General features: G+C 46.9%; 1 protein-coding gene across 1 annotated transcript in view; it reads left to right on the forward strand.

Moving 5' to 3' along the window:
• The first annotated feature begins 2690 nt into the window (after window positions 1-2690).
• The window catches only part of vps37d (VPS37D subunit of ESCRT-I), a 30312-nt gene continuing 18846 nt past the window's right edge, over window positions 2691-14156 (forward strand). Inside the window, exon 1 of the mRNA XM_073479564.1 lies at window positions 2691-2921. Within this exon, the coding sequence (XP_073335665.1) occupies window positions 2799-2921 (123 nt within the window). The 5' untranslated portion in view covers window positions 2691-2798. The remainder of the gene's footprint in view (window positions 2922-14156) is intronic.

A 14156-nucleotide genomic window follows, 5' to 3' on the forward strand; every position in this document is an offset into this window, starting at 1 on the left:
CGCCTCATTTCCTGACTCCAGAGAGAAAGAATGAGCTCGTTGTCCACTGAAACCAGACTTTCAGCATCTTTCCACTGTTTGGCAGAAACATTGAGGAACAGTCAGCAGAAGAGCTGATGTGGTTCAGCTGCAGTCACAAACCAAACTGACTTCATTTCCTCATCATGTCCGACACACTTACACTCAAAGATGTGTAATAAAACCAGATCGCTGCTGAAGTTCTGCATTTCTACCACAGCCACAGAAAAAGTATTTGTCGTTAGTCCTGCTGCATGAACGTCAGAGCAGCTTGTTCCTGCTGGAGGCGCTCAGGTGGAGACACTTCATATACAGTTTGTACACTGGTTCAAAACATAAGGGTCGGGCCCCTCCACAGGGTCACCAGATCAATCTGAGGGGTCGTCACATGATTCATGGGAGAAGAAAGAAGGACAAAAAGTTCTGACCCACAACATCTGTCTCTGATCTTTGACTTTCAGTGAGTATTTCATTCTTTGAGGCTCAAACATTATTTTGATAACATTTTGAAGAATATTCATCTTTTTAAAACTGCTCACAAGTCAAAGACCCAACAGACACTAAAAGAAACCACAGTTTTAATCCTGAACAATGTGTATTCAGTGATCTCAACACATCTCTGTTCAGACTTTAGCTCTTAAATAAATACAGTGGAGGAACTGAGAAGTACAAAGTAACACGAATGGAAATACACGAGTAAAGTGTACTTGAGTACAGTACTTAAAGTAAATGTACTTAATTCCACCAGTGTGAAATGTAGATGATGAGATCGTTAATAAAGTTTTCTTTGTTTTGTCAGTTTCTAATAAACTTCATTTACAAATGTTAATAAATCATTAATGAAGTTTTCTTTAATTGGATTGTTTTTAAATGGACTCTGGTCATTTAAACAGAAGGTAGATAGTCATCCAACCTTCATCTATTGAGAATTCTGGCCTGACTAGAGGACTAGTATTGACCTGTGAATGAATGTGTTATTCTGCTTTGGGGTCTGAGATAAACAATAGATTGGGAAATACGACTGACATCACACTTGATAAGAACACACACACATAACCACATGGACACTCCAAATCACCACGTAGGGCCAAGTCAACCAGGATAAACACACACACACACATGCACGAGCATACACGCACTCTCTCACACAAGACTCGGGAGTTCTTGGAAAGTACATGAAATACTAGGAAAGATATGGAACAATGAGACAAGGGTCATCGTGACATTTTGATAATGGTGTAGGACATCACCACACAAGTGTGATTGTACAGGCAGATTTCGAGGCACATAAATGTCTGGTCAGTCCAGGAATAAACAGAACCCACTTTCTACAAACCTTGCCTCTGTGTCGTCTTTCTGAGAGTTTCAGCTTCAACAGATACTATTGTTGTATAGATTCTCCACAACACATCCATCATCCAACCTTCATCCATCATCCACCCTTCATCCATCATCCACCCTTCATCCATCATCCAACCTTCATCCATCATCCACCCTTCATCCATCATCCAACCTTCATCCATCATCCACCCTTCATCCATCATCCAACCTTCATCCATCATCCACCCTTCATCCATCATCCACCCTTCAACCACCCTTCATCCATCCACCCTTCAACCACCCTTCATCCATCCACCCTTCATCCATCCATCACCCACTGTCTTATTGTTTGTCACACTGGTTGTTGTGGCGCCCCCTGGTGGCAGCAGAGCCCTCCATCAGCGTGAGTGTGTGTGTGTCCGGTCAGTCACACTCGGTCCAGATATCAGAGTGCAGACGGGACAAACATGTACTAACAGTCATGTGTAGTGTTTGTGGCGCCCTGAGCCGACGCCGCTGTGACCTACATACACGTCCTGCTGCTCCACACTGACCACATAATAACATGCTGTCAGTCACCAGGAGACCTTTCATGAATATCAGTGGGTTTGGATGCAGACACTCAGTTCAGACATGAGGAATCTCCCAACAGACCGTTCAGATGATAAAATGTTCAGAAAGTAGAAAAGTGACACAAACAAACACATGAAGATGATAAAAGGAAACAACTGTGATGAACTAATTCTCACCTCTCAGCCTGTCACTGTCTGCACTGACGGAGGAATGAACAATGAATAATATGATGAAGATGATTTCTGTAACACTTTACAGTGATGTCACTCAGTCGCTCAGTTGCATTGTGGGTAATGTAGGCTCCAGGCTTTGGTCTCTCATCACACTCCTGTAACACTGTTGGATTCATGATGAAACAAACAGTCTGAACTATCACTCCTTTTATTCCAGTCAATATACTTCCTGTTTAAAACCTGCTGCCTACATTACCCACAATGCAACTGAGCCACCGATACTGATTGACATCACTGGAGGCAGTTTATCTGATGACATGCCGCTTCCTCTGGAGACAGAAAGCTTTGTACTAATTTGTTCATATTTTTTGATGGTGTCAGGAAGTTAACCTGTTGACTATTTGTTTTATTTTGAAGGTAATACTGCTTGTTTTATTGTGAAGGTGTAGACAGGAAGTGTAGCTGTTGATGTTGCGTTTTATTGTGAAAGTGTAGACAGGAAAGTGTAGCTGTCGATGTGGTGTTTTATTGTGGAGGTGTCACCGGAAGTGTAGCTGTCGATGTTGCAGTTTATTGTGAAGGTGTCACCGGAAGTGTTCCCGCTGTATTGCGGGGTGTTCACGCTCCATGCGGGCTGATACATTCCGATGTGAGTGAGATGTAGCGGCTGTGCGGACTTTATGTTTCAGGCTGTTTCGCACTTTAAAGAACAAAATGGCGCAGTTGCAGGAGTTGAAGTGTTGTCCGGACGGGTACCGAGCTTTGAACAGCACCGAGCTCACCGAGCTTTTACACAACGACGACAAAATGGACCAGATCATTCGTCTCAATGAGAAGGTACGTCGGTACTATCGGTCTGTGTTCTCCATAGAACCAAAGAGTGTTTAGTGTGTGTTGCTCTGGTCGCTGTTCTCTGGTCAACATGGTTGTGTTGTTCTGTGTTATTATATTGTGTTGACCGTGTGTGTGTGTGTGTGTGTGTGTGTGTGTGTGTGTGTGTGTGAGAGAGAGAGGTTCAGTGTGTAAATCCGCTTCATGGCTCATCGATTGTCTGCGTGGCGAGTGGTCGGATTTCACGCTGGTGTCCACAAATCCGCAGTTTAATATTCAGCCTTAAAATATGAGTCAAAGATGAAACAAAGATGATTTATTAAATTCATCTGTACATTTTAATGTTCTTCGTTCTGGTCGAGCTGAAGAAGAAGAAGAAGAAGAAGAAGAAGAAGAAGAAGAAGAAGAAGAAGAGCTGCTGCTTTAGACCCTATACGCGCCGTTATGTGGTTCGGGTCTCTACGCCGAACTCCATTTAAAAATCTGCCAATATAGTGTTTGATTATCCGACAGCTGTAGAGCGCACGAGGAACACGATGACTGCAGACAACATTACAGTTTCTACGATGTGCTTTCCAACCCGGCAGCACTTCAGCACTCACAACAGCACGCGTTTGTGCAAAACTTGAACTTTTACAACTGCTCGTCCTCATCGTCCCTGTGAACACTGTACATCTGGTAGGTTGGAGAGCAGAGTTCAGTCTGAATTAAAGTGGACTGTTGCTGCAGTAAATTGCGTCTTGATGTGTTGGATTAATGCCGAAGTGAGTCCGACAGTTAGAAGACATATTAGGTCCCGTTCTTTCATTTGTGTGTGTGTGTGTGTGTGTGTGTGTGTGTGTGTGTGTGTGTGTGTGTGTGTGTGTGTGTGGAAGCAGATAATAAGAAGACACGTCTTGGGGATACATGATAACCTTCCTGACGTAAAGTTTTACTACACCACTCTCCCTGTCACACACACACACACACACACACACACACACACACACACACACAGATAGAAAGTTTACCAGTGGCCCTCAGACGTTGTCAGGGGCCCCATTTTGATGAGTTTTGCCCTTTGGGGGTCCTCAAACAGAAAAGACTGTGTCTTCTGTTGGACTGCATTTCTTTCACAGTTATCAGTGTCGTGATGACAACAGAGAGCAGTGAAACAATCAGAGCTGGACTCATCCTGTCATCTGGTCACTGTGAAGGAGGAAGCTCCACACTGACTGTACTCTGCTTCTTCTTCTTCTTCTCCTTCTTCTTCCGCTTCTTCTTTTTTTTCTTGACTTTTTCTAGAAACAAAGAAGGACATAAGTTATTCTTGTGACATTTGAAACTGAATGGATGGATGGAGGGATGATAGATGGATGGATGATAGATGGAGGGATGATAGATGTGGTTGTTGGAGCTGAACTGGTTGAATCTCATCAGGAGGTGGTGTAATTCTCTGAGGGTGGAGCACACTGACTCTGACACACAGCATCTATTCATCAGACTCTCATTGATCTGCAATAACTGATAATAAAGAAGTTTTATCCAATCAGCAGTCTGGACCTCTGTCATGTCATCTCCTTTACTATAGAACATATACATGGACTATATATGATGATCATGGTTAATAATGAGGATGTTATATAAACCAGAGTCTAATAATTTCTATTGATTATATGATTCTTATTGATGACATCATGTCATCATATTTGTATTATTATGATCTGAATCATCAGGTTCTGTCTTCAGGAGTTTCTTCCTTCAGTCGTTGTTCTGTAGTGACTGTTATTGGCTGATAAGTATCTTTATTGATCCTCACAGGGGAGACAGGTTTACAGCAGCTGACCTGCAGGGAAATAAAAATGTGTTGTGATGTCAGATGAGCTGCAGCTGCAGTCAGGAGGTCCTTCAGAGAATCACTTCAACAGAACAGAGGTAAAGGTCAACATCTTCAGGATCAAACCTCTGCATGTGTTTGAGGACATCAGCCAATCAGATGCATTATTGTCTGAACCAGTGAAACATGGTGATGGAGGATGATGTGGTTGTATTGGAGGAAGTGTGTCCCCTCACAGTTGTTGTACTGTTACTGCTGCAGCAGGGAGGATATCAGACGATCCTCAGCAGCTCATCGCTCTGTTCATCACCACTTCCTGCTGTCGCTCTGACAACAACCTCCACCTGTCTCACCAGCAGAGGAAACTGTCTCCTGTCACCAGAGAGGGGAGACAGATCAACTGTCACCTCCCTGCCTGGTGCATGTCCATCATACGTCCTCATGTCAGGTTTACATGAGGACGAAGACAAGTGTCTTTGTCTCTGCAGCACATCGTCCTACAGTCTACTGACCACTCAGAGCGCTTTACAACACACACACACACACACACCATGCAAGGTGCCAAGTGCTCATCAGGAGCAGTTCAAGAGCCAGGGATTTGAACCAGCGACTGATTACTGGAAGACCTGCTCCACCTCCTGAACCAAAGCCAGTGTGTTGCGTGTCTGTAACTGAGCTGTGATCAGCCTCTGAAGTTAGCCTGCTAACTGACGGCTAAACTGAAGAAGCTAAGCTAACAAAATAACAGCACAATAGAAGGAAACACACCGACAGCGTCTGCAGAAAAGTACATATTAATTTGATGGATTGTAGTTGTAAGCTGTTGATGGCAGCTGGTTCAGACTGGTCCAGTAGAGACTCTGTTCTGTTCACCTCAGGCTGATGTTACCAGAAGAAAAGAGAAGAGTTCAGTTTGATCTCAGACTGAAATTTAAAGTCTGAATCATCGTTAAGACTCAGTTCAGATTAAACAGTCCAGCTCACTGTGTGATGTGGTGAGACGGGCTGGACCTCAGAGGACAACAGAGCTGCTCTTCTTCTTCTTCTTCTTCTTCTTCTTCTTCTTCTTCTTCTTCTTCTTCTTCTTCTTCTTCTTCTTCTTCTTCTACTCCTTCTTCTTCTTCTTCTTCTTCTTCTTCTACTCCTTCTTCTCCTTCTTCTCCTTCTTCTTCTTCTACTCCTTCTTCTTCTTCTTCTTCTTCTTCTACTCCTTCTTCTCCTTCTTCTTCTTCTTCTTCTTCTTCTTCTTCTTCTTCTACTCCTTCTTCTTCTTCTTCTTCTTCTACTCCTTCTTCTTCTTCTTCTTCTACTCCTTCTTCTCCTTCTTCTTCTTCTACTCCTTCTACTCCTTCTACTCCTTCTTCTCCTTCTTCTTCTTCTACTCCTTCTTCTCCTTCTTCTTCTTCTACTCCTTCTACTCCTTCTTCTCCTTCTTCTTCTTCTACTCCTTCTTCTCCTTCTTCTTCTTCTACTCCTTCTTCTTCTTCTACTCCTTCTTCTCCTTCTTCTTCTACTCCTTCTCCTGCTTCTTCTTCTCCTGCTTCTGCTTCTTCTTCTGCTTCTTCTTCTCCTGCTTCTGCTTCTTCTTCTGCTTCTTCTCTTTCTTCTGCTTCTTCTGCTGCTGCTTTGTCTTCTGCTTCTCCTTCTTCTTCTTCCGCTGCTTCTTCTACTCCTTCTTCTTCTCCTGCTTCTGCTTCTTCTGCTGCTGCTTCTTCTTCTTCCCCTTCTTCTGCTTCTTCTTCCCTTCTTCTCTTCTCTTCTCTTCTAGTCCTGAGTTTCTGAGTCTTTTTCTGTTGCTGAGTTGATTATGTCCTGTTTTTCTCTGTTGCAATTGTGTGATTGAATTTGATAGAGTTGTGTGACATAGTATGGACTGATAATTAAAGTTTGGTTTTAAAAATCAAAAAAATCTCTTCTCTTCTCTTCTCTTCTCTCTGAGTGCATGCTGAGAGTGCTTTGTTTTCGCGTTTTTCTTTATATTTTCCTATTTTCCTTTCTTTGGTGGTGGATTTGAGTGGTCAGTGTTTCTTGTAGTTCAGTGGGTCTAAATTGTTTTTTTTAGGAGTTTGATCCTTTTGTTTTTTTGGCGCGGTGGTGGTGATGGCCACTCCGGCCGGAGAGGCGGAGGGTGGAGGTGAGTTCACGCTGCGAAGCGGCATCAGGTGTGTGCCAGATGCCTCGTTGGAGGACGTGCTGCTGGCTGTCGGTGAACAGGTAGGCTGCCAAAATCTGGGTTATGCTTCACGGATGAACAAGGCAGTGGTTGTGTTTCTGAAGCAAGAAAGTTTGGTGAATCAGCTGTTAGTCAGCAGCGTGGTGGTGAAGGGGAACCTGCTGGTTGTCTCTCCGCTGGCGGCACCTGCCACGCGGGTTATTGTGTCCAATGTTCCTCCATTTATTAAGGATGAGGCCTTGGTAAAGGAGCTGTCTCGCTTTGGTAAATTTGCAAGCAGGTTTAAGCCGATGTCTCTGAAGTATAGAAGCACAGATCTGAGGCATGTGTTATCTTTGAGGAGACAAGTGCTGATGTATTTGAAATCTCCAGAGCAGATGCTAAATGTCAGCTTCTATGTAAAACAGGGGGAAAGTGCTTATACTGTGTACGCGATGTCCAAGAGCCTGCGTTGTTTTAATTGTGGGGAAATCGGTCATAAGAGGATGGCCTGCCCCAGGAGGGAGAAAGACGCTACGGTGATGGAGATCAGTAACGCTGCAGGTCAGTCCTCTGATGGAGCTCAGGAGAGTCGGGCCTGTAGCGAGGGGAGGACAGGTGAGAGGGCAGTCTGCAGGGGGAGGACAGGTGAGTGGCCAGTCTGCAGGGGGAGGACCGGTGAGTGGGCAGTCTGCAGGGGTAGGACAGGTGAGAGGGCAGTCTGCAGGGAGAGGACAGGTGAGAGGGCAGTCTGCAGGGAGAGGACAGGTGAGAGGGCAGTCTGCAGGGGGAGGACAGGTGAGAGGGCAGTCTGCAGGGGGAGGACAGGTAAGTGGGCAGTCTGCAACAGGAGGCAGTGTGTGAGGATGATCAGGGGGGGCAGGCAGAGGCTCTGGAGGATGTATGGACTGAGGTTGAAGGTAGAACGAAGAGGAAAAGAAGCACACGGGTGCCTGGGGTGCCATCTGCACTGGGGAGAAGGCAGGCTGGGGTTCAGAGAGGGCAGACTGGTGGTCAGCAGGAAGTCAGCAGGCTGGCTGAGGAGTCTCAAGGCGAGTGGGATGAGATGGAAATGTCTCAGGGGGATGTAGAGGCTGAGTTGTCAGGCAGGTGAAGGTGAAGTTTACTCCTTTGAGGAAATTGATCATTTTCTGACGAGAACCAAGAATATGAAAAAAATTGATTTGGCTAAATATTTTCTGGACTCCCAGAAGGTTCTCAGAACTTTGAGAAACATGCTCGGGGGTAGGAGGGTGGCCTCGGGTGCTGGGGTGACTCCAAGAAAGAGGTTTAGGCTGAAGAAATGGGCTACAACTGTTAGGAGAAATCTTGGATCACTGGATATATGATGAGTGTGTCTGGTTTGTCACGGGGGCCTATTGTCCTGTTGGTTCTGTCTCTTTCTCTGTTTCTCATCTCCTCATTTCTTATCGAGGTTTTAAAAATCGGGTCACTTAATCTAAATGGCGCCAGAGACCAGGGGAAAAGGTGCGTGTTAATGGAATATGTAAAAGACAAAATGTTAATGTAATCTTTTTGCAAGAAACACATACAGATGTGGATAATGAGGTGGACTGGGGGCTCTGGTGGAGGGGCACTCACATCCTAAGCCATGGTACAAACAGGAGTGCAGGGGTTGTAGTGTTATTCACACCAGAGCTGGCGGTTGGTGTGATTTCACAGAAGGAGGTTTGTGAAGGCAGGCTGTTGGTAGTAAGGGCAACAATTCAGGGGCTGGCGTTTGTGTTTATGAATGTGTATGCACATAATACAGGCAGGGAAAGGGTGGTGCTGTTTGAGGCTCTGAAACAGGAATTATCTCAATTATCTCATTATCTCATCTAGACAGGAAGGGTGAAGAGCCACATGTGGGTTCAGCCAGAGTACTGGGTGGGATTTTAACAGATATTGATCTGGTGGATAGATGGAGGGTTAAACACCCAGACAAGAGGGGCTTTACATGGGTGAAAACAGGACCCGATAGGGTTAGGTTAGTGCAGCCAGGCTGGACAGGATATATATTTTCAGTAGACACAACAATAGACTGGTTAGGACACCGTTGTCCCCTGCAGTATTTTCAGACCACCGTATGGTCCAGTGTCACCTGAATATTTCCTCAGGATGTAGGCACTCTGTATTCAATGTGAGGCTTGAAGATGTTTGGGTGGTGTGGAGAGAAAGGAAGGAGGAGTTTGATTCACTCAGCTTATGGTGGGATGTGGGGAAGTGCCACATCAGACACTTTTGTCAACAGCATACAGCATCTGCTACTGCGGAGATGAAAAGAGCTATTGGGAGGATGGAGAGCAGCATAAAGGAGGTCAAGAAGAGGCTTATGGAGCAGAACACTGCAGAACAGAGACAACCTGGCTGAACTAAGGAGACATTTGGGCTTGGTTCTCTAGGATAGAGCAAGAGGGGCTCTTGTAAGGGCTTGGTTTTCAATGTCAAATGAAATGGATGCACCAACCTCTTTTTTCTTTGGGCTGGAAAAACGACAGGGGCAGGATGGACACATGCACTGCTTGCGTCTGCCTGATGGGCGGGTAACATGTGAGCAGTCTGAAATGAGGGAGGGGGCTTTGGACTTTTATAAGGCACTGTACGCAGCAGAGAACTGTGATCCAGCTTGTATTGGGGAAATATTGGAGGGTTTACCGCAGCTCTCCTCAACCCAAAGGAGTGAATTGGACTCCCCTGTCACCTCCCAGGAGTTGAGTGAGGCAGTGGCACAGATGGCGTCTGGGCGTTCCCCAGGTGTGGACGGTCTGCCGGCTGGCTTCTACAAAAGCTTCTGGTCAGTTCTGGGCCCAGACTGGTATGAGGTGGTAATGGAGTGCCTTCGTGTAGGGGAGCTACCACTCAACTGTCGTAGGGCAGTCCTTACTCTTTTACCTAAGAAGGGGGATCTCAGTGACTTGAGGAACTGGCGGCCAGTGGCACTGCTCTGTGCTGGTTTTAAATTTTTTTCTAAGAGTCTGGCAAACCAGCTGAAGGGACAGTTGGAGACAATAATACATCATGACCAGACTTACTGTGTACCAGGGCGGTCAATACATGACAACCTGCATCTCTTTCGTGACATGATGGACTTGGCAAAACTCTTAAATGTGAACTTTGGTCTTCTCAGTTTGGATCAGGAGAAGGCCTTCAACAGAGTGGAGCATGGCTACCTGTTTAAGGCTTCACACGCTTTTGGAGTGGGAGAACTTTTTGTTGCTGGGGTGAAAATGCTCTATGCCAGGGCCTCATGTTTAGAAGGTAGCTGGGGGGCTGTGTAGGCCGGTGCCTTTGGGCAGGGGGATTTGGCAGGGCTGTCCATTATCAGAGCAACTATATAGTGGCCATTGAGCCTTTGCTAGCCTTGCTGCGTAGGAAGGTTCAGGGTGAAGTGGGGCTAGAATTGGGGTTTAAGGCCCCTCTTGTAGTATCAGCCTATGCAGACGATGTGTCAGTGCTGGTCAAAAATGACCAAGATCTGCAGGCAGTAATGCATGCACTTCATGTGTATCAAAGGGCCTTGTCTGCACAAGTGAACTGGGGGAAGACTGGGGCGTTGTTGTGTGGGGGGTGGAGGCAGTCGGATGTCCCAGAGTTACCAGGAGGTATGGGGTGGAACACGGAGGGGTTGAAGGTTTTAGGGGTGTACCTGGGCTCGGAGGGCTGGGTCAGTAGGAACTTGGAGGGGACCTTGTCAGCCATAACCACCAGGCTGGCAAAGTGCAGGTGGATCCTCTCCCAGGTCTCCTACAGAGGTCGCACACTTATAATTAACAATTTGGTGGCTTTTTCACTGTGGCACAAGCTGGTGGTTCTTAATCCACCTGCCGGCCTGTTGGAGAGGCTACAGAGGACTCTGATGGATTTCTTCTGGTCCGGTCATCACTGGCGCAGAGCTGCGGTGCTGTATCTGCGGTTAATGAGGGTGGCCAAGGGCTGGTGGACTTGGAAAGCAGAGTGGCAGCTTTCAGGCTGCAAGCAGCCCAAAGATTACTGTATCGTGCAGATATCTGCTGGGGTATACCAGCATTGCCGCTGTTGCGAAGGGCTAGTGGCACTGGGCTGGACCGACAGCTGTTACTTTTTTACATCCAGGGGCTGTGGACATCATGGGGCTGCTGCCATTCTACGGTGCGGTCCTAAAGAGCTGGTGGATGCTAAGGCATGTTCGAGAAACGGGAGTGGGGCCAGGACCGTGGGTATGCGAGGAGCCCATCTTCCACAACCCTTTCATCCAACTTGGCGGCACCTACTCTGGGACCCTGTGGAACTGCTTCGTGAGGGCTGGAATTGTGACACTGGGCCACCTGAGACAGACGGACGGGCTGGACTGGAAGACACCGCAGCAGCTGTCAGAAGAGTCAGGTGTTAAATCTCTGAGACTTCTGGAGAGGCTGAGAGAGCAGGTGCTGGGCTCGCTGTCTCCATTAGCACTGGACTCCTTCAGTCAGGCGAGGGGGGAAGAGCCTCCACTTTTCCCGGTGCTGTGGTTGGCGGCAGATCCAGAAGGTTGGCAGGAAGACGGAAAGCTGCTGTCCTTTGTCTCTCCAAGCCTGGGGTGTTTTGAGGTCGTGAAGGGGAAAGTGTTGAATGCAGCGTTAGTGAAGGTTAGGAACTTTGCTGTATTGAAAGAGGTCAGGGAGCATCAGTGGCAGCACTACCTCGACGGACAGACAATGGCAGGGTTGAGGTGGAGGGTGCTGTATAAGCTCCCTCTAACTAAGAGATCAGGGGATCTGCAGTGGAGGGTGTTACATGGGGCCCTGGCAACTAATGTGTTTGGGTCTAAAGTGGATCGTAATGTGGGGGAGGGCTGTGTGTTCTGTAACGTGCCTGAGTCTGTACATCATGTGTTTGTTGAATGTCACCGTTTGCTGTCTTTACTGTCTCTTCTCTCTGCTCTCTGTGGGAAGACGGGAGAGGTGATCTCTGAGGGGCTTTACATACTGGGGCCCAGGTATTCAGCTCGGACCAAGTACAGAGATCTCCTAATGAATTTTCTGTTTGGTCAGGCTAAACTGGCTACTTGGCTCACAAGGCGTAATGGGTTGCAGGGTTTAGGGCTGGTGGACCCTGAGTTACTGTTCAAGGGGCTGGTCTCTGCACGCCTTCGGGCTGAGTTTGAGTATTATTCTTTTGTTAATGACCCTGATTTGTTTCAGAAGGTGTGGTGTGTAGACGGGGCTGTTTGTAGCTTGAGGGGGACTGAACTGGTCATTTGTTTATGAGAAGGGTCTGTAACAGGGTTTTTTAACATTTTATTTTGTGTGTGTGTGTGTGGGATGTACAGTGTCTTTGTATAGTGCTGCGATGAATACATAGACATGTTTTAATAAAGGTGGTTAAAAGTCTCTCTGAAGTCTTTTCTCTCTGTAGTCTCTCTGAAGTCTTGTCTCTCTGTGGTCTCTCTGAAGTCTTGTCTCTGTAGTCTGTCTGTAGTCTCTCTGAAGTCTTGTCTCTCTGTAGTCTCTCGGTGGTCTCTCTGAAGTTTTGTCTCTCTGTAGTCTCTCTGAAGTCTTGTCTCTCTGTAGTCTCTCTGTAGTCTCTCTGAAGTCTTGTCTCTCTGTAGTCTCTCTGTGGTCTCTCTGAAGTCTTGTCTCTCTGTATACTCTCTGTAGTCTCTCTGAAGTCTTGTCTCTCTGTAGTCTCTCTGTAGTCTCGTCTCTGTGTACTCAGGCCTTCATCTGACCACATTCTGTAAATTCCTCTCAATGTGGGACTCTGACTTCCTCCTGCTGACCCGTAAAATGTGAGACAGATGCAGCGTTGAGCATTCAGGACTGGATGATACGGTCCTCAGGCTGTCAGAGAAGGAGAAGAAGAAGAAGAATGACAGGAATGTTTCTGACAGACACATTCAGATTTCTGCAGACTGCTCCTTTGACTTATCAGTATTGTTCTCAAACACTTACAGGGAGCGGCCTTCATTTAATCATTTATGGTTTGAGCTCATGTGGTCGAGTGACAGGGAATACTGCCCCTCCCCCACATAGACACACACACACACATACACACACATATACATCCATACATCCCCCAACAGCATGACGACGACACCCAGCAGCAGCAGCTGAGCACACAAACCTCCAGAGATGTTTCATTTAACTGTACATCTGACTGTTTCAGGCTCAGTTACACCAACATGTTATATTAGAGACACACAGTGTTCAACACAGAGATCACACACAGAGTGTAACACACTGATGTCACCATCTAACACTGATGTCACCATCTAACACACTGATGTCGCCGTCTAACACACTGATGTCACCGTCTGACACACTGATGTCACCGTCTAACACACTGATGTCACCGTCTGACACACTGATGTCACTGCATGACACACTGATGTCACCGTCTGACACACTGATGTCACCGTCTGACACACTGATGTCACCGCATGACACATTGATGTCACTGCATGACACACTGATGTCACCGTCTGACACACTGATGTCACCGTCTGACACACTGATGTCACCGCATGACACACTGATGTCACCGCATGACACACTGATGTCACCGCATGACACACTGATGTCACCGTCTGACACACTGATGTCACTGTCTGACAAACTGATGTCACTGACAAACTGATGTCACTGTCTAACACTGATGTCACTGTCTAACACTGATGTCACCGTCTGACACACTGATTGAATCAGGAGTTGCGTTGCTTCCTTTGTGAGGAAGGACCAGATCCTGCGGATGTTGTAGAGGGCAAATCTGCAGGATCGGGCCACCGCGGTGATGTTGGGGGTGCAGGAAAGTCCGTCGTCGAGGATTACACCCAGGTTCTTTGCAGTCGATGAAGGCGATACTGTGACGTCTTCAACAGTGACCGACAGGTCCATGTGAGGGCAGTCTTTCCCCGGGATGAAGAGATGATGGGCAGTTGTCCAAGCTCAGATGTCTGCCAGACATTCCGAGATGCACGTGGCAACAAGGGTGTTGGAGGATGGGGGAAAGGAGAGAAACAGCTGGGTGTCGTCAGCATAACAGTGGTAAGAGAATCCATGTGATGTGATTGCAGAGCCTAGTGATCTAGTGTATAATGAGAACAGAAGCGGTCCGAGTACTGAGCCTTGAGGGACACCAGTTTTCAGGGAGCAGGGTTTGGACAAGGAGCCATTCCACATGACCTGAAAGGTGCGTTCTGTCAGGTATGATGTGAACCAGGTTAGAGCAGAGCCAGTAATGCCAAGTTTGGCCAGAGTGGAGAGGAGGATTTGGCGGTTGACTGTGTCAAACGCAGAGGATAAGTCAAGGAGGA

Source organism: Pagrus major, chromosome 13 (assembly GCF_040436345.1).
Source record: "Pagrus major chromosome 13, Pma_NU_1.0".
NCBI classification, from domain to species: Eukaryota; Metazoa; Chordata; class Actinopteri; order Spariformes; family Sparidae; genus Pagrus; species Pagrus major.